The 20,706-nt window shown below is 44.2% G+C and overlaps 1 protein-coding gene across 1 annotated transcript in view; it reads left to right on the forward strand.

The window, feature by feature from the left end:
• Positions 1–652: 652 nt before the first annotated feature.
• Positions 653–20,706, forward strand: part of IL17RE (interleukin 17 receptor E) — a 64,799-nt gene continuing 44,745 nt past the window's right edge. The window contains exon 1 of the mRNA XM_066596752.1: positions 653–1,003. Within this exon, the coding sequence (XP_066452849.1) occupies positions 854–1,003 (150 nt within the window). The 5' untranslated portion in view covers positions 653–853. The remainder of the gene's footprint in view (positions 1,004–20,706) is intronic.

Here is a 20,706-nt window from a genome sequence, read left to right on the forward strand (position 1 = left end):
ATACAGGAGAAATGACGTTATATTTGGCCAATATATGACATGTATCCTGTATTTATCCCCTTCTTTGTCAAATGATGCATTTGCGCAAGCAATAATACACCCGAACAGGCGCAACACTCAGATGTAAGCGTATTTCGACTGTGCGAACGCACTGCATGTTCACGTGGCCAAATTTAGTTTACCCCCGTGTGAATTCGGCCTTATAGAAAGCAGATTGCAAATGTAATGCTAAAAATACATTCCTTTTGCGACAACAGAAACAGCGCCACTCTTGTCCATTGGCTGTGGCTGGTACTGCAGCATTCAAGTGACGCAGGGAAGAATATGGAAACTGGAAAGAAGTCTGCTAAAGTATTATCTGTGACAACAAGGGTTAAGTTCCTTTTCTTAGACTTTTATAGCATAGTCCGCTCTGTACATCTGTGTCAGACGGCTCTGGAGGCACCGGCGCAGGTATAGAGTTGGTGCCCCCTTAGTGTCCCAATACAGGCAGTGCTTGCCCTATGGAGCTGTCGGTGTAGTACTGCTGCAGGCAGGTAGAAGTCATCTGGCTGCCAGGAAAACCATTGTGCAAAACACATAAATTAGTCAGAAGTGGGTGGAAGAGCTGAACACACAGGAGGGAGGTGTAGCCGCCCTGAGGAGGAGCAACCTACAGCTCGGCAGGGTGGTGACAGGCATGTAGTAAGGTGACAAACTCAAAAATGTGGCTGGACCGGCTGCAGAAATGCCACTGACTGAGGCCGCCTGTGGGGAGTCAAGGGCTACTGAGTGTCCTCCAGCAGCATGGGGCGCGGGCGCTGCATCCAGGTGGGACAACTACCAGCCACAATGAACTAAACTTTTGGAACCCATGGGGAGTCTGGGATCTGCCTACTGTCTTCCGCTGCTCTTCCTCACCTTGCAGCTACTACTTCTGCTAAACCCCAGCCGAGGCCAGGATTCCTGCTTCGAGGAGGAAGGTGGAGTCGAAGTTTTTTCCAAAGGTGTCTTCTCCAACTTTGTAAGGATTCATTTTCGTCAATTTTATGTGTTTCTTCGTATGTTTACGCAGATAGAAGAATAGCGGCACTGCACACCGCGGTATCCACGATCAGGCATGAAAGTGGACAATCGATGGTAACTTTGCATCCCTCCTCGTGTCTACGGTGGTGTCTGCAGAGACGCTATTCTTGTGAGGCTCTATGTACACAGGCGAGTGCTGTGCCAGTTTTGTGCGCTGCGAGCCGCACGGCCGTACACCTCATTGTTATCAGCAGGGTTAATTACATGTTTTAGTTTTATGCAATTTAGCAATCAGCCATTATTTTCTATGAACGAGTTAAAAATCACATCGCACTTTCATAGAAAATCCCATTTTTTAGGAGCACAATCTCGCTCCAAGTTTCCTGGGATGATACGCACTTGCCCATAAATACAGCCTGATAGCGATCTACTGGTGATTCCTGAGGGTATAGGGCATTGTTTGAAGTTTTTCAAGTCTGTCGTTGTTTAGCTGCTAGTGCTGCTTTCACATCTGTGTCGGGGGTTCTGTTTTCCTGCCCTTTTCGGGGAGCAGAAAAGGGGAATCCCCTGCGGCCAAACGGATCCGTCTTCTGATGGAACCAAATAGCGCCAAATGAACCCCATTGACTATAACGGGGTCTATTCGCTTTCTGCTCAGCAGCCTGGCATTTTACCTGAAGAAAAAAGCCCGGCATGCACGGATCTGCGACGGAACCTCCGAATGGGGATTCCAGCACAGATGTGAAGCCGGCCTTATCTGTGCTTTTATGTTACCAACAGACTCAGAGACGTGAGATTGTACAACGCGGCTAAGTGCATCAATTAGGCTGCTTTCACATCTGCCACGGGGGTCTGTTTTTGTGCTCCATTGTGGGAGCAGGAAAGGGAACCCCCTGGCCGAATGGATTCATCTTATGATGGAACCGAACAGCGCCAAATGGACCCCATTGACTATAAGGGGGTCCATGTGGGTTTTGCCCACTGCGTGGCACTTTGCGAGACAGAAAAGAGTGCCTACAGCCTATTTTGTGCCAATCTGCAAGGCAACCTCCGTACAGAGGTTCCAGTGCAGATGTGAAACCAGCCTATGGCTGCCTTCACATCTGCGTCAGGGGCTTCGCTTTCCTGCTCTGTTTAGGGAGCTGGGAAGGGGAATCCCTATGGCTAACCGGCTCCATCTGAGGATGGGACCCAACAGTGCCGAATAACGCTGCATGAAGGACTTCTTTGGTATCTTAATCCAAATCTCTGACAGAACCTCCGAAGGTTCCCATGCAGATGTGAAAGCGGCTTTAATCCCCTCCTTCTTATATTTTTGGCAGCAAGGCCCAATGCCCAGGGACAGATTTTCACTGCAGGATTCGTGGCTGGACACCCACCGCAAATTCCGCAGCAATGTCCGTCCATAGACATGCTAGGTTAATAGATTCTCCCCTGCCCATGAGCGGAAATCAACTGCGATTTTCCACTCGCAGGGGAGAACCGCAGCATGTTCTGTGTGGAAAATCTCACGGCAGGCTTCCATTGCAGTCAATGGAAGCCGCCCGTCCCGCGATATTCCACGCTGTGAGCACTGCAGAAGTATTGCAGGAATCCACACCACAGCCAAGCGCTGTCTGAGACACTTACGGCAGATCCGGACAGGTGAGTATGGGGTCTCTGGGGGGCACCGGGTCTGATTCCGCTGCAATATTTCGCAGTTGGAATCCGACCCGGCCGTGGGCATGAAGCCTAAAGAGTAAATATCTTATTACAAAATCTATAACATTTTTCCAAAAAAAACTGATTAAAATAAATGACAAGACGAGGTATACTGACTCCAAGTTTACGAATGGGGGGATTAAAATGATGTTTACCTACACATTAGTATACAGCTATCATGCATGTTTATCGCTATTTCACAAAAGTGATGTGATTTTAAATTTAAAAAAGCAGGTCGTGTAAAACCCATGTCAGCAAGCACTTGCCCATGCGAATAAGCCCTAATTGTTCATTTAACCCACTAGGAGCCGTAGAGCCCACACCGGACAATACATGCACCTTCCAAACTAGATAACATCTTCGCATTTCCTCACTGACCCCACAGCACACTCGGTCAACACCGCTAATCATAAAACCCATTGGATCACAGTTAGGGCCTAGACAGAGGCGTGATAATCACGGACACATATCGGGAAGGTAGCGGCATTCTCCGACGTTAATACTGCACCTGAGAAAAGATAGGGCAGGACCCATCTTCTCACTCTTCTTCTCAAACTCATGCGTACTAGCGCGGAATGTGAATACTCCGGAAAAAAACCAACAACCCATGTTCATGTGTAAATACGCTCCGTAGTGGCGCGCGTACTTGTGCTTACACCCACCTGTTTAAGCCATTAGGCCGGGGTCACGCAAGCATAATTTCATTGCGTATTACGCGTGTTTAATATGCTTATAAATGGAGTCTGTCTATGAAAGTACATTGCTTTTCATTGATCCATTCATGCTTGCGTATATTTCTTTTGTAAATTCTGTGCATGAAAAAGAAAGCGTTCTATTTTACCGTATTTTAGCTCTATTGTTTTCTATGGATGCATTTAGAATGCGGTGCATACGCAACTTCATTGCGTATTTACAGCATTTTTTACGCACGTTGCTAGGAAAAATCAGTAGAAAGTTTTTAAAAAAAAGAAGCCAGTCAGCCAATCCAGGACAGCGTGCGTAACATACACTGCAGGCCAAAATGCGACAAAATGTGTAGGGACATGCCGTACCCTGCGCAGGTAAAATGCTGCGATTTTTTAACTTAGTGTTTTACCGTATGGTCGAGTGAGCCCCGCCTTATGATAACTTGACTGCCATTATCATCTCCCTAACATGTTCCCTGGTCCTGCAGTGGAGCTCCCGAGCGCTACGCCTAGCCTATAGTTTATAACACACCTCTATATCCCGGTCATGTATCTATGTCATCTTGTCATTTATTTGAATATCTATTTTTGGACAAATAATTGCTATACATTTTGTAATAATCGAGATCTTTATTCTTTAGTGGATGCGCTGTTTGTATATACAGATGTAGCAGTTCTCAGCATGACAACAATGTAGTACAATGTAGCTGTCAGTTAACATTTGTCAAGTTAACATTTGCTGCATCTGTAGGACTAAATTCTTTACACTTATTAGGCCATCCTGCTGATTTATCCACCATATTTATTGTATGTATTATACATAGTGTGTCTGTCTTACTTTCTCATTGTATACACTGAATGGCCCCTTTATTAGAGACCCCCATCTAGTAGCACAATGGACTTCCATTGGCCTTCACAACTGCAGCAATTCATCATAGCATTAATTCCACTAGGTGACGAAATCCTTCTGCAGGAATATCGGCCCCTGCGGACAGGAAGCTTCTTGTAGTTGCCGCTACTGGTCGGTATTGATGACTTTGACCATTGTCTGCAGGGTTCTCATTGGGCGATGTATACTTGATACTTTACATGCTGGAGCCTCCGACGATATTAAACTGGCATTGTACAAGGCCTCTTAGGGCTAGAGATGTATTGTGTAGCTGAATATGGACGTCATGTGTATTTGTTATATGGTATTAATATTTTAGCAGTGCCGTTGTCTGTATGTTCTGCGTGTGATTATACTGTATAGGAGAGCCGCAGCTTTTAGCAGTGAAATATTAATTATAGGGTTTAGGCTGTAAACTAAAGAGCACTCCATCTAATTAGAGAGCAGACAAGCCTAATCTAGTAAAACCGCCACAATTATAATCATATACTCATAAGGAAGCAGATACAGAGTTATCACATGAGACACCTTATCAGCAGCATATTTCTATGGGTAAAAATCCCAATAGAGACAGGAGTGCCCCAATCCTTTCTGCTGCCTGAGGCGAAGTGCAAGATGCCCCCACAACCCTAAAAAAGGTAATAGTATCCCCCTTACTGGTCCCGGTATTAACAGTGACCCACATTGCTGTCCCAGTAGTAATAGTGATCCCCCTTAATGGCCCCAGTAGTAGTAGTGTCCTCCATAGTGACCTCATTAGTAACAGTAACCCCCATACTGGCCGCAGTAGTAATAGTGCCTCCATTATTAGTGGTCCCAGTAGTAATAGTGACCCCCATAGTGGCCCCAGTAGTAACAGTGACCCCCATAGTGGCCCCAGTAGTAATAGTGACCCACGTAGTGGTCCCAGTAATAATAGTGTCTTCCCTAGTGGGCCAATCAGCAACCCAACCCCATCAAGCATGTAACTCACTCCATCTGTAGCTCCTGTCCGACAGCCGCTGCTGCTGTAGGCCGCCTGCAGACGCCCGGGTCGGATCCGGCTGCGATAATTCTTGCAGCCGGACTCGACCCGAGCGTCTGCAGAGAGCAGCGTGACACTCACCTGCTCCCGCGGCCCCGGCTCTTTCATGTGCAGAGCGGAGCCGGCGCCCGGTGAGTGACGTTTCTTTGCTTGGCTCTGCAAGCCCCACACAGAAATAGAGCATGCCGCGATTTGTTTGCCGCGCGGCCGTCTGCATAGGATTGCGTTTGTTAACGCAATCCTATGGCAGCTTCCAGGGGCGGATTCTCCGCCCGTCTGCAGGCAGCCATATTCACTCGTGACTCCTGCCTCCCCCTGGTCGGGGTCTGCATTGTGTACAGGAACGCATACGCCCGGGGGTCAGGAGCCACAGACTGATCACTGCAGCAGCAACCGTCGAACAGGAGCTACAGGTGGACTGAGTTAAATGCTTGTTGGTGACGGGTTGCTGCCCATCTGCCTGGCAGCTGACTATTTTTTTATTATTTTTTAACAGAAATTAATATGGCTGATAGAAAATACCGGCATCGGCCTTTAGACTTAATTACCTGTTGGGCTGGTGACTTAACCCAGGACATGCTGACATCAACATTGAATGCAGCATTTAAGGGGTTAACAGCAAGGATCAGTGTTCTCTGATCCCCACTATTGCAGCGGGACCCCGGTTTTCGGTCACTGCACAGGCTCAAGAAGCCAACAATCTTCAATCCATCCATATATGGTATTTCTTGGGAACGCCTTCTTTTCTATCATGTACATGTACCTCATGGAGTGGGGAAGCATTAAAGGGAATGTCAAGGATTGCAAACATATGGTTGTTTTCTCACAGAAACAGCGACAGGCATGCCCACAGGTTGTGTGTGGTATTGCAGCTCACTCCCATTCATATCAATGGAGCTGAGCTGTAATGCCAACCACAACCTGTGTAAAGGTGTGGCGCTGTTTCTGGAAGAAAGCAACCATATTTTTCTATTCCTAGACATGTTGGATACACTACAAGCTCAAGTAAGGCTGGGGTCACACAGGGCGGATTTGCCGTGAAATTCTGGCCGGAATTGTGCTGCGGCAAATCCGCCTGCGGCCGCTAATTCCGGGGTTAGCCAACCATGTGGACGAAATTTGTCATGGGACGGCCAATCTGTTGCAGCAAAGCCGTCAGAAGCCGACGCTGCGGCGTGGATTTCCCGGCCACAGAATGTCAATTTTATTTTTCCGTTACAGCCGCACTCTCCTCTATAGGAGCGCCAGCCGCATCGGAAAAGCGTGTGGCCAAGCTGCTCCAAAACCCGCGGCTAAGTGCCGTGGGTTTTGAAGCAGCGCTTTCCTGGCGGAAATCTTGCGTTTTTTCGCTGCGGCCAATTCGCAAGATTTCCGCCGGGAATATGTCCCGCGTGACTCCAGCCTAAATGTGCTGATAATCTGTCCACTAGATGGAGCTGCATATCTCACCTTGGATAATACTACATGGATCCCAAAATTACAAGTGACACGTGCGCGGCATGCAGCAAGCACGCAATGACTTTGCGTACTTCCTTCGGACCACCAGTTGCTATCGTGGCATGAATGTGGATGTAATATGAGCCAAGATAGAGTAAGCTGTGATTTTTCTTGCGCACGTATTTTGCGCAATTTGTGTGAGCGGCAACATGACAGCATGTGGCAGATTGATACAGCGTATTCCCTGCTCAATACATTGTACAGCCCTTCCAGTCATTATAGAATTATTAATGAGTCATTTTTAACTTGATAATAATATATATTTTCACCCTCCAATCATTGAATATTATATCAAATGTTTGTTATCTCATAAGTAAGCAAAAATCTCACCTTTCTTCTCTGTGTGGGACGGTTGTTTTGTATCGCTGGAGACTGTTTTTACGTACAAGCCTTTGCCTGGAGACACAAAAGGCATAAACACGGGGGGTTTTGTTGGCCTGGTGGCGTTTTACATGTCCGCAGCTAGACATGTTAGCGTTCGAGCTGCTTCCGCCGTGACACGTGACCTTCGTGGGGACTTCCGTGAGACAGAAGATTGCTGAGGAGATGGTTTTATAGTCGTAGATTATACCTGAGAAGGTTGTAGTTATGGGACGTCCCAGTGATAATAATAGGGTGGAAGCAACATTCTAGTCTTATCTATCCGCTTGCCAACTTGGTGTTTATATAGTCCGTGTAGCTTGCAGCTGGCGTCATCATGTCACCTTGTGCTTGGACTTTAGGCTTGGGGAACCTACTGGAGAATAGCTGACTGTGTTATCACTAGGAGGAAGCCTGTCTTATGAGGGCTGTCTAAAAGAAAATCTGTTTTTGTTGTCCATAGTAATCAATCACAGTGCAGCTTTCATTTCTGATAGTGCTGAGGTAAAATTAAAGCTGCTCAGTGATTGGTTGTTATGGACCGCAGCACATCATGTTATATAATAGAAAGCTCTCTAAGCTAAATTATACCTGCAGTCCTACGTAAGTACACTCCTTGTCAAAAACAATGCGGTCCCTAGAAGAAGTTTTTTTTGCTTTCTGCAAAACTCGTCCTGCAGTCCCATCTCAGGCAGATATGTAAATGATTAGAGTTGTGGTGATTAGATGAACGGTCTTGTCACCTGAGGCCCTAAAAGTGGCTCCCCTCTTGGCCTATAAAGGCTCTCAGAGGGTCCTTGTGTGTAGTGACCTCTTCTTCCACTTGTGTAGAGCTTGTTGACCACTAGACGCCTCTATGACGCAGAGAAGAGATGTCACCCCGTTATCAGAGTCTGAGAGGGGCGTATTATTGGGATGGGAGAAGCTGGACGGTCGTATCGACGAACTGTGTACCCCCGGGCCGTTCTGACCGACTGTTAGGAGGTGTTGGGACCAGTGGATGTGTGAGGGAACACAAGGGGACCGGGCTCAGGATCCCCCCAACAGACCAGTAAAGAGAATTGTCTGATTGTCCGACCAGCAGCTTCAACTGTTTGGTTGTCCACCATCCAGAGACAGGTGGCAACATTGTTACACCCCTGTGTCTGTAGGAACCATTTCTAGGCGCTTGGCCGTAGGACATTTGGCCTCAGAGCGCCAATTACATGTACTGCCTTTTACCCCCACGTCACCTCTGTCTGCAGTCGTATCATGAAGAAGAAACTGGACTGCTACGGAGTGGAACCGGGCTGTCTTTAGCAACTAATCCAAGCTTATGGTTCAAAAGATTTTTATTAGGTCTGCCAGACAGATACAATGAATTTAACGTTGTAAAGTCACGCTATCAGGTGAACAGAATAATAAGTACATAAGTGTGTTTCCCTTTCTGACACTAATCCAAGTTTAGTTTGCGCACGGGCAATGCCTGTGTTTGTGTCTGGGGATGGTACAACTGGGTACTAGAGCTTCCATGCTCACCTGTATCATATCTTGTATCCAAACTAGAGGTGGTACAACAGGGTACTAGAAACTCCATGCCCACCAGTATCACATCTTGTATCCAAGCTAGAGGCGGTACAGCAGGGTATCAGAGCCTCCATGCCCGCCTGTATCACATCTTACATCCAAGCTAAAGGTGGTACAGCAGGGTACTAGAGCCTCCATGCCCACCCATATCACATCTTGTATCCAAGCTAGAGGCGGTACAACAGAATACTAGAGCCTCCATGCCTGCCTGTATCACATCTTGTATCCAAGCTAGAGTCGGTTCAGCAGGGTACTATAGCCTGCATTTTGCACATGTGATTTTCACACATGTTGTTTCAATAGTAAACCTAGAGAATGACACAGCACTTGCATGAAAATCACATTTACATACAAGGAAATTGCATGTAAAAATCGCCTGTGTGAATACACCCTCAGAGTCATCTTGTTCTGCAAGTGGGTTCAGACAACTAAACTCGGTATTGGGGTGTTAACAGATTGAAATATTTGCCACGTAAAATAATCGCGCCGGGAAAAATAGCACATACGCGACTGTTTTTGGGTTGCCGGTTTTATACACCGCATGAAAAGATAGGTCTTGTATCTTTTGCCTAAATACACAGCAAGCTCCCATAGACTTCTATGGAAGCTGGAATAAAGGGAGGGGGAGGGAGTCACCCTGCGTACAACACTGGGAAAAGAAGACAGCTGGCACTAATTCAGCATCATTGGTCATTCCGAAGATTTCTGCCGATCGTTAGTTTCCATCGCTTCTGCGTATAATTTAATATTCACACAACAGCGGCCTGAGTGGATGGCTTTAAAAACACGCAAATAAAGATCGGGACCCGATCGCGTCAAACATTCATTCATGCGATTATATGGTGCATACGGGCGAACGTCAAAATTTGCATGGTGGGCTTTGCATTTTTACACACGTGTTTAATGTGCATTAAATACAATTAAGTTTAATTAGTTTAATATTTTTATTTTCGTGCACAATCCGCATGAAAATAGGTCAGTCTGTATTTTTTTTCATGACAGAAATGCTCGCACAAAAAAGAACACATGTGAGCAATGCCATTGAAATCAATGGGTTCTATTCACTGTGTAAATGTATTAGTATAAATAAGCCCTGAGTATTTACCTATAGGCCGCCTGCAGACGGCCAGGTCGGATCCGGCAGCGAGAATTCTCGCCGCGGGACCCGACCCGAGCGCCTGCAGAGAGCAGCGCGTACTCACCCATGCCCTGTGGCCCCGACTCTTGCGCAGACCGGAGCTGGCGGCGGGTGAGTGACGTTTCGCAGAGTCCCGCACAGAACTAGAGCATGCCGCGGTTTGTTTGCCGTGCGAGATTTTGCGCGGCCGAACCGCGGCGTCTGCATAGGAGTGCGTTTGTTAACGCAATCCTATGCAGGCTTCCAGCGGCGGAATTTCCGCCCGTCTGCAGGCGGCCATAGGGGAGAAAATTTCAACCGTCCAATCATGTTACAAGGAGTGAAGTCTGCTGTAGAACTGCAGCAAATTCTGTATCACGATTCGCACTTTTAGTACCCTTTCCCTCATTGGAATTGCACTGGTTATTGTAGGAGAGAAGAGAGGGGGTCCCCATTGCAAAGATGAAAATGCCCCCTTCCCATTATGATGCAAGGTTTTGCAACCCAGGACAGGTCTGCTGTGTGTCTCCCCCTTCATTTCTTTTTATGACCCTGTGGCCAATTCAGTATTCCTTTCCTATAGGTTCTCACCACCCAACAGGATATCTGGGCCCATCTCTCCAAGAGTCCCATAGTATGAGCTGCAAGGCTTGCTGCAATAGTTGGTACATTACTGATAGTGTAGATGACTTTTACAGAGTACAGGCTGCCATAAACAGCTTTATTGGCCTCTGTACTTGGGGGCGCCAATATGTTGGTAATTAAAGGGGGTATTTTACCATAATAGTTCATTGGCAGGGGGCCACTGTTTAGAATCCTCACCAATCAGTGGATCTTCCTGGCTCACTGTTAGTGCGGATTGTGCTGGAAGCACATAGAACTGTCGGTATTGCAGCACCCAGTTTAGTACTAAGGCACAGCACCAAATGCATTCAATGGGAGCTCTGCCTATAGTAGCAAACTGTGCTGCTAAAATGTTGACAGCGCTATCTGCTTCCAGCGCTGTCCACACTGACAGCGGATCATGGGGATCAGCTGATCAGTAACAATACTGAGCGGTGGACCCCACCGACCAACTACTGACAACCTATCCTGAGAATAGGTCCTCAACAGTAAAAGTCCGGAAACCTCTTTAACTTGGTGGTAGGACTTGAAATCTGTGCAGTTCATTGAAAGGTATAGCAGGCCGAAATTCAGCATATAGGGTTTGTTTTGCACTGTAGTACGGTATTGTATAGGATGGGTGTAACCACATGAACATAGTCTTTTCTTGGAACCGATGTCTCTTCTCAGCAAAGAATCTTACATAAAGATGTGGTTATTTGTTGGGGCTTTGTATCCTCTTGTATGACAGGTGGTATTGGTTTGCCGGCATTGTGTTGTGTAAAGTCATACTGTATTGTGGTCAGGAGCTTTGTCACTGTGGGCAAGTGTTTTTTTAGTTTCTGTATTATCATGTATCGCTCTTGTAGGAAGTTATGTGAACTTCCAGGGTCAGTTTTTGTATGAATTTACATTACCCGCTCATGTCTTAAAGAGACAGTAACCCCGTTCATGGTTATAGAAGCCTGCCTAATGATTCATTATTCCAGGGGGGCACAACTCCAGTGATCAAGGCACTCCAACAGGTCATGCTTTCTGGATTTCCTCAGTATTGCACAAGTGATATAATTGCCATTGCTGCAGGTATTCTCCACTACAGGATATCCTGAAAACATGACCTGTTCCAGCCCTTGTGGACTGGAGTTATACACCCCTGCGTTATTCCATTTGTTCTCTCCATAGTCATATGGCTGACTTTCGTTCACCATATTTCTACTTCTTACACCCCCCACTGGAGAGGGCAGGAACAGGACCAACTATGTCTGGGCCCCCTCTCTTCAGGGGCCCCATAGCAACCAAATGGTCTACCTCAATGGGTAGGTACACACTTGATCAAAGAGTTGCTATCTTGCTTTCATAGACTCTAAGACATCAAATATGATTGGATCTGCTATGGCCTGTCTTACAGCAGTGCTGTAAAGCGTAGATATATCATAAATTATCATCTCTAGTATTTATAATAATATTTCTGGATCATCTTGGGTGCAATACTAAGCCTGACCACTACAGTAAGAACGGAGCTGTTTACTTTGTGCAGAATTCAGTCCAATACACAAGTGCACTAGCCCAGTGAACAGCTCATTGTCAGGGGGCCCGGGCAATGCCCCCCCAACCCCCCTGTGAATTTACTGTTGAGGATTTATCTTGAGGAAAGTCCATCAATAATTCACAATCAGATGACCTGTTTAATCTGTGCAAGTTAGACTTCACTGAACCTCTAGCCTTATATTCAGGAACTCTGGAAGGCTCAAGATAGTTAGGGCTATAGCCATGTGTTGTGTGATGCAAGAGACATTACACTGAGTCATTAGATGGGTGATTTTTAGAAATCCACAACCGACCGTGAATATCTCTTTGTGGTGGTTATAATCCGGCTCAGTCAACGCCCTGCATTTAAGCATTATTTGCATTTTTTCGTTTTAGTGCCTGGAAATTGTCCACAAGGTCTATGAATAAACTTAGGTAAACTATAGCATAAGTCATTTTGTCTGTACTGCAGCGCGTTCACACAGGACAGAATACTCTACAAGACGCTGCAAAATATTCTGCTGTCTGCAGCATCCTATGGAGTATTTCGTCCTATGTGAATGCTCTCTTAAAGGGGCTGTCCATCAATCTACTGCATTAACATAGGTAGTGTTATGGGGTGATGTTCTGCCCTGGTTAGGAGATCTGCATTCTCCTTCACTACTGTGTGGGCGAAGGGAAGTGACAACCATTCTGACGTTTAAAGGGGTTGTTTTATAAATACAACCCTCGCCCTTATGACTTATGGACATGCTATAAGGGGTCCTGCTTGGGACACCTCTTTATGACCCAAACAAAGAGGGGAAAGTGTGCAAAAAATGGGTTTGTTTAATTACTACTTTTTACAGGTTTTTTTATTGTTTATTTTTTCACATTTTTATGTCACTGTATGGGACTTAGGGCTTATTCACACGTCCATGTATTGGTTTTCATGCCTGGAAGATATACAGTGTCCCTTTCTGTAGGGGTAGGAGGCGGGTCAGGCCGGGAGCAGTGCATTGAGCTCCCATTCCCTCTCTGCCCCTTGACACTATTTGCAATGGGAGGGGCGGAATGGGGCGGAACTTGGCTCCATCCCCGTCCCGCCCTCCCAATTGCAAACAGTGGCGAGGGGCGGAGAGAGAGCGGAGAGGGGGCGGGAGGTAAGTGCACTGCTCCCGGCCCGACCCGCCTCCTACCCCTGCAGAAAGGGACACTGTATATCGGCCGGGCGTGAAAGCCTGGCCGATATACGAACATGTAAATAAGCCCTAAACCTGTGAAGCTATGATCGGTATGATAATACATTGCAGTATTTCTGTACTGCAATGTATTATTGCTATTTTTAGCAATTATAGGCAATGGCAGACTTGGACGCCATGGCAACCCATCGGTCCTCTGTGATTAAATTGTGGTGGCCCGATGATCACAACATGTAAGGGGTTAACAGCGGGGATCGGTGTTCTTTCCAAACCACACTCCAGCAACCAGCTACTGAGCCCGTGCTATCCATAGCACGTAAATTTACGTCCATTTATGGAAACACCTTCCCAGCCAGAACGTAAACGTAGCTGCGGCATGTTCTATATTTGTGCGGGTCTCGCAGAGGCCCGCACAGAAATGTCACTTCTGGGCCGCCGGCTGGCTGGCAGCTGGCACATCAGAGAGCTGGAGCCGCGGGAGAAGGTGAGACCCGCACTGGTGCCTGCAGGGGCGTAGGTCGGGTCCCGCTGCGAGAATTCTCGCAGCGGGATCCGACCTGGCTGTCTGCAGGTGACCTAAAGGATTTTCAACATACAACAGTTTAGGGGCCTTTATAAATGACAGGAAGAAGACAGCATATTGTTTGTCAATTGTAAGCTCATGTGACTCTACCCAGGGGAGTGCAGTCTATGGAAAGATTGTATATTATTGTTTATCACATTCACTCCTAGTTATAACTTGTAAAAGAGGATAAAAAAAACTGTGATAATCTCTAGAAGTCCAGCAAGGCTAGTTCTGAGGGGGGCCCTTGAGCTTATGGGCCGGGGTGCAACTGCATCCCCTGCAACCCCTATTGCTATGCCACTGCCAGTTTTACATCCAAGGTGGAGTTTCACTTTGAAAGTAAAGCAGCTCGTACATGTTAGAGCTTATGCAAGTGTCTGATTAAATATTACTATATACTCGTTATTTGCCCCAAGTTTTACTCAGGGAATTTCAGGAAATAACCCTGATATCAAGTACAGTCCCATCCCATTATTAGGCCACATAGTAACACAAGTTCTGTTTATTACCTGTTTCTATGCAATCACTCACCTGCCCCTGCCTGTTCTGGATGAAACTTCTTTCTTTTTCCTTGTGGGAGGAAGATGCAAAGTAGTCTCTTGAAATATCTACTTATCATTTGCCTTATTATACCCTAAGACTTCGTATTGCAATAATCATATCTTAGGGTTGCAAACACCCACTGCTGACCTACCCTAATATGACAGCATAAAAGTATTCCAATACATCAACAGTCAAGTGCTGAAGTACAGAGGTGTAGTTAGAGGAGGTGCAGTTGCACCCGAACCTTTGTACTTGAGGGGGCTTAAAGGTGCTAAGCCAAAACTCAAAAGAAGACCCTATGGTAGTGTTGGGGGGAGGCTCATTACAGATTTTGCACTAGGAACCAAGAGCTATAGGTTACAACTCTGAGTTAGATTATTATTGAAATCATGTGATGTCACCTGTCCAGTGTGTACTAAGCAGTGGCTTAAATACACATCGATAAGTGATGTCCAATGAAGGAGTCAGAATAAATCACTAATGAACAGCAATGATAAAGTGACACTAGTTTTACTAGAGTTACTCTCTAATGCCAATGGGTCTTAATGGGGTTATTGACAACAATCACAGAAAAATGGCCGTTACTTACTGAGTGAGGAGTGCATATAGATGCATCCTCCTCTCACCATGCAGGTAGCTGACTACCAAATGGAGGAGCCAATAACACCTGTGCAGGACACCGATAAAACATCCACTCACACTGCCTCCTGATAATGAGGGGGGTGGATGCTTGGCGTACACTCCCACACATAGTGGATACAGGGTGCCAGACCATTCTGATATATGTAGTTCACCATGCAGACCAGCAACCTATTAATGACGCCATGATAATTCGGCGGGTTGCCATGCATTTCCATCAGTGAACCACATTGGTACTGCCACTCTGGGCTCCCCCTGGAGTCTAAATGCCATACTGCATGTGAATGATAGACAATAAATGCAAGGCATTGGTTGGATGTTGGCCAAGATACATGGGGTTATTGGGGCACGCTGTAAAGCTTCTATTTGTACACTGTATGACACTACTATTTTGAAAGTACAAACCCTACTTATTCTTCATTCCCCTGCTTCCAAACATTCGAGCATGAGGGATGGAACAAATGTTTTTATCTAGGGAACTCGACACATTTTGATGTGGCCCGGCCTTTACTGAGGTAATGCTAACCAGAATTTTCAAAAACTCCCTGCAGATGGCCAAAATAATTAGCTGATGTCTTATGTAGTAAATTTATGCAGAATTTTACGAGATTAGGAAAATCTGAATCCAAAAATGGCACCACTTGTGTCCACTGGCTTTTTCTGGTATTGCAGCGAATGGGACTGGGTGGTAATATTAGAAACTGCTGTGGTCAAGAGTGGTGTTGTTTCTGCAAGAAAATGCCATATTTTTCTTATACATCACAAGGAGAAACCACACCACAGAGTCTTCTTTGTAGATTGCATAAATATTGATCTTTATTGAGAATACATGGATTTCAGACAAAGAGCAATTGTAGCACATATGAACATTTTGGACTAAATGTCCTTCATCCGGATATTGGACTGAAAGAGAATAATTTGCAAAACCCTATTCAAGAAGGGGGAAGGTGGAGAGAGATCCGGAACCCCAGAACCACCATGTCAATACAGATAAATGTGCAAAGAAACTTCCCTTTTCTAGGAAAAGAGTTTGCGAATTATCTTCTATGTGTTTTAATGCTGTCCTCTATGTAGAGGAATATAACTACTATAATACTGCCCCCTATGTACAAGAATATAACTACTATAATATTGCCCCCTATGTACAAGATTATAATTACTATAATACTGCCCCCTATGTACAACAATATAACTACTATAATACAGCCCCCTATGTACAAGAATATAACTACTATAATACTGCTCCGTATGTACAAGAATATAACTACTATAATACTGCCCCCTATGTACAAGAATATAACTACTATAATACTGCTCCTATGTACAAGAATATAACTACTATAATACTGCCCTCTATGTACAAGAATATAGCTACTATAATACTGCCCCTATGTACAAGAATATAACTACTATAAAACTGCTCCTATGTACAAGAATATAACTACTATAATACTGCCCTCTATGTACAAGAATATAACTACTATAATACTGCCCCCTATGTACAAGAATATAATTACTATAATACTGCCTGCTATGTACAAGAATATAATTACTATAATACTGCCCCCTATGTACAAGCATATAACTACTATAATACTGCTCCTATGTACAAGATTATAACTACTATAATACTGCCCCTATGTACAAGAATATAACTACTATAATACTGCCCCTATGTACAAGAATATAACTACTATAAAACTGCTCTGTATGTACAGGACTATAGCTACTATAATACTGCCCCTATGTACAAGAATATAACTACTATAATACTGCCTCTTATATACAAGAATATAACTACTATAATACTGCCCCCTATGTACAAGAATATGACTACTATAATACTGCCCCCTATGTACAAGAATATAACTACTATAATACTGCCCCCTATGTACAAGAATATGACTACTATAATACTGCCCCCTCTGTAGAAGAATATAAGTATTATATTACTGCTCCTATGTACAAGAATATACCTACTATAATACTGCTCCTATGTACATGAATATAACTTCTATAATACTGCCTCCTATGTACAAGAATATAGCTACTATAATACTGCCCCTATGTACAAGAATATAACTACTATAATACTGCCTCCTATGTACAAGAATATAACTACTATAATACTGCCTCCTATGTACAAGAATATAACTACTATAATACTGCTCCTATGTACAAGAATATAACTACTATAATACTGTCCCCTATGTACAAGAATATAACTACCATAATAATACCCCTATGTACAAGAATATAACTGCTATAATACTGCCCCCTATGTACAAGAATATAACTACTATAATACTGCCTCCTATGTACAAGAATATAACTAATACGGCCCCCTATGTACAAGAATATAACGGCTATAATACTGCCTCCTATGTACAAGAATATAACGGCTATAATACTGCTCCTATGTACAAGAATATAACTGCTATAATACTGCCCCCTATGTACAAGAATATAACTACTATAATACTGCCCCTATGTACAAGAATATAACTACTATAATACTGCTCCTATGTACAAGAATATAACTACCATACTACTGCCTCTTATGTACAAGAATATAACTACTATAATACTGTCCCCTATGTACAAGAATAGAACTACTATAATACTGCTCCTATGTACAAGAATAGAACTACAAGAATGCCATGTCAGCGCAGTAAGCAACAGAGATTTTTCCGGATGTGCCACTAAAGGGGTTAATAGAGAGTTTACTTTATCACTCTTCATTTCACCTAACATTTCATTTTCCTGAGTGAATACACTGGTGAAAAAAACTATTTAACAGATTTACCTTCTCCTCATCACCCTCTACTATTTTCTTTATTACTTTTTAAAGGGTCAACACTTTCAGAATTAATCTTATATATAGCTGAAGACAATCTTTTTATTACAGTAGGCACCTTGTAATGCATAATTTACCCTCTGTAGATCCTGCAGTGAAATTGAACAGTTGCTACTGGGTTCCCTCACACATTGCAGCTGATCAGTCCAAGGACTCTCTGTGGTCACCTTGTTTTTGGAGAGACCCTTCTAAGATTACCCCTTTAAACAGACCCAACGGGCCTGAAGAAACAAAGATGGCTAAACCGCTTCTGTCCTTACCTAATGCACACTGCACGTAGCATGCATTGGTAGTCTAAAACACTATATGCTGCTCTGATTGGCCAGTACTGCTCATGTGGGCAACACTGGCCAATCAAAGCACTGTACGGTGTCTTAGACTAATGTTGCTTAGTAATGCACAGTGTGCAAAAGGTAGTCAGAGAAGCTGCTGCGGCCATCTTTACTTCTGCAGGCCTGAAGGGTTGTTCTAAGTTACGAATTACTAATGAGTACATATAGATAATTCCACCAATTAATTATAGAACATTTGAAGAGGTCATTTTGCTTTTTGTTTAGTGGAACATGATGTGCAAAAGTTAACAAACGGTAATTGATGCACAATGTGGCGCTTAATTCCAAAACAAACATCTCCTTCCTGTTCCCCAGCCCCCTGTGCCAATTATCTGGGTAGCTGAAACAAAAACAAGTGTGTGTCATCTTATTCCACATGGCAAATGGACTGTTCTTAAAGGGAACCTGTTCTCAGGTTGTCATAATGCAATCTAAGCTAGTAGTGCTAATACAGACAATGCAATCGTGTTAAACAATGTACTTGAAGGTGTCCCGGTACCTATATAATCCTCATTTGAAGTCTTCTCGCCCGTTATGCAAATTAAGGGAAAAGAGTCCGATTCTGGAAAAGAGTCAGATTTTCTCTGCTGCCCAGCGGCAGGCACGACTCCCAGGTTTAATTGGCAGGCATGCAAAATTTCATCAGTCTCAGTAAAACCTATTGGGACGATTGTCCCGCTTATAGGCAGGGTTCCCTTTTTTGTGAACGGAGAAAATCGGACTCTTTTCCCCTCATTTGCATATCCAGCAGAAAAACTTCAAATGAAGTAGATTGTTTAGCACTATTGCATTGTCTGTATCAGCAATAATAGAACATTAGCTTTAGATTGCATTATGAAAACCTGATGGCAGGTTCCCTTTAACCCCTTCCGTAAGTTTACTTCCTGGGAGCGGGGTACTTTCCGCAACAGGGTGTAAATTTATGTCCTGGGGATAGATCATAAGCGATCCCACGCTATCCGGCAGTGGTAGCTGGCTGTCAGTGATAGTGGCATGGGAACGGTTCACAGAGGAAGCGCGCACTCCCTCTGTGATGTCATCAGGCTCTCACGATCTAATCGCGGAGAGCCCGACTGGTTGCCATGGCCATAGGACAACATCTACCGGTGTCCTGTATTGCCAATGCCTATGATCGCTGTAACAAGTGATAAGGCATTGCAGGACAGAAGTTGATCATCAGTGCTATGATGTAAGTCCCTCACAGGGACACAAATGGTGTAAAAAAAATGATAAAAATAAAGTACAAAAAAGAAAAATGTAAAAAAACAAACCTTTTTAGGTGCTTTTTCTCATATTAGCATAAAAAATGTAAAAAAAAAGTAAAATCCCACATATTTGGTATCGTCATGTTCGTAACGACGTGTACAATAAGTTGAACATGCTTTTTATCCTGCAGGGCAAAAAGTGTAAAAAAAAAAACACTAAAAAACTGAGTCAAAATGCTAAACTACAGCTCGTCTTGCAAAAAATAAGGCCTCACAGCTCCGTCCATGGAAAAATAAAGAAGTTACAGGAATTTGAATGCAGTGATTTAGAAAAAAAAGATTTTCAAAAAAAAGGGTTTTTATTGCAGAAAAGTGGAAAAACCTAAAAAAATAAGATTTTTTGTATCGTTGTAATCGTACCGGCTCGCAGAAAAAATGTATTGTGTCCTTTATGCTGCATGATTAACGCTGTAAAAAAACAAAAAAAAATCTATGGTAGAATTGATGACTTTTCTCTCCGTGTTATCATTAAAAAAAACTTGGTTTTGGTATTGTATCTATGGACTGAGGCTGCTTCTAGTGCTGTACTTATGTTATGAGCTTGGTTCTGGTGCTGTATTTATTCACTGAGCTGTTCTGGTGGGAGGTATGCTGCTATTTGGCTGTTTTCTGCACAAGCACAATACAGACAGCCGGCCTATCTGTGCAATATATATCTTATTTTCTTATGCTGTGGGCCGCCAAAAAAAAAAAATCTGCAAAGGTTGCCATCTAACCTAAGGCCAGCACTCCTTGTTTGTGGAAACAAATGTTTGGATGAGCATTCATGCCTGATCATTGGCCTGTTTATAAGGTCCTTCAGTGTCAACTAGAGCAGCCTAAGACATTGAAAATAATTCCAAAATTCTGTGCTGAGTAGCTTCTTAAGCCCCATTCACGTGGCAAGATCCGCCCCCTAGTTAGTGACAGAAAACCACATTTTTCTGCCATAAATTTGTACATGCTATTGCTTTCTAATTCTTAGTCCCCTCTGAGCTGGTGGGTGAATGCTAGCTGCTAAGATATCTGCAATATAATGCACATGGAGAAAACAGCATCCTGATCCCCAACCCTCTATAGCACACACATCATGTAGGAGCAGAGTAGATGTGATTTCATTAGCTGTGTGACATTAAATCTCTCATGGTTAGCTCAAGCAGTATCTGTGTAACACTCTCATTCTCTCCTCCACTTTCTTCCTCCCTTCTCTTAATAGACTTCTTTGGGCACCATGTGTCACCCAACATGCTGGAAAATTAGACATCATGGATGCCTTTTATGTAGCCATCCTCCAGTGAGCATCTCAGCGCACTAACCAGCTGGCACACTGACCCTACACATAGCGTAGCATCACCCTCTGCCAGTAAATA

Source organism: Eleutherodactylus coqui, chromosome 3 (genome assembly GCF_035609145.1).
Source record: "Eleutherodactylus coqui strain aEleCoq1 chromosome 3, aEleCoq1.hap1, whole genome shotgun sequence".
Taxonomy (NCBI): Eukaryota; Metazoa; Chordata; class Amphibia; order Anura; family Eleutherodactylidae; genus Eleutherodactylus; species Eleutherodactylus coqui.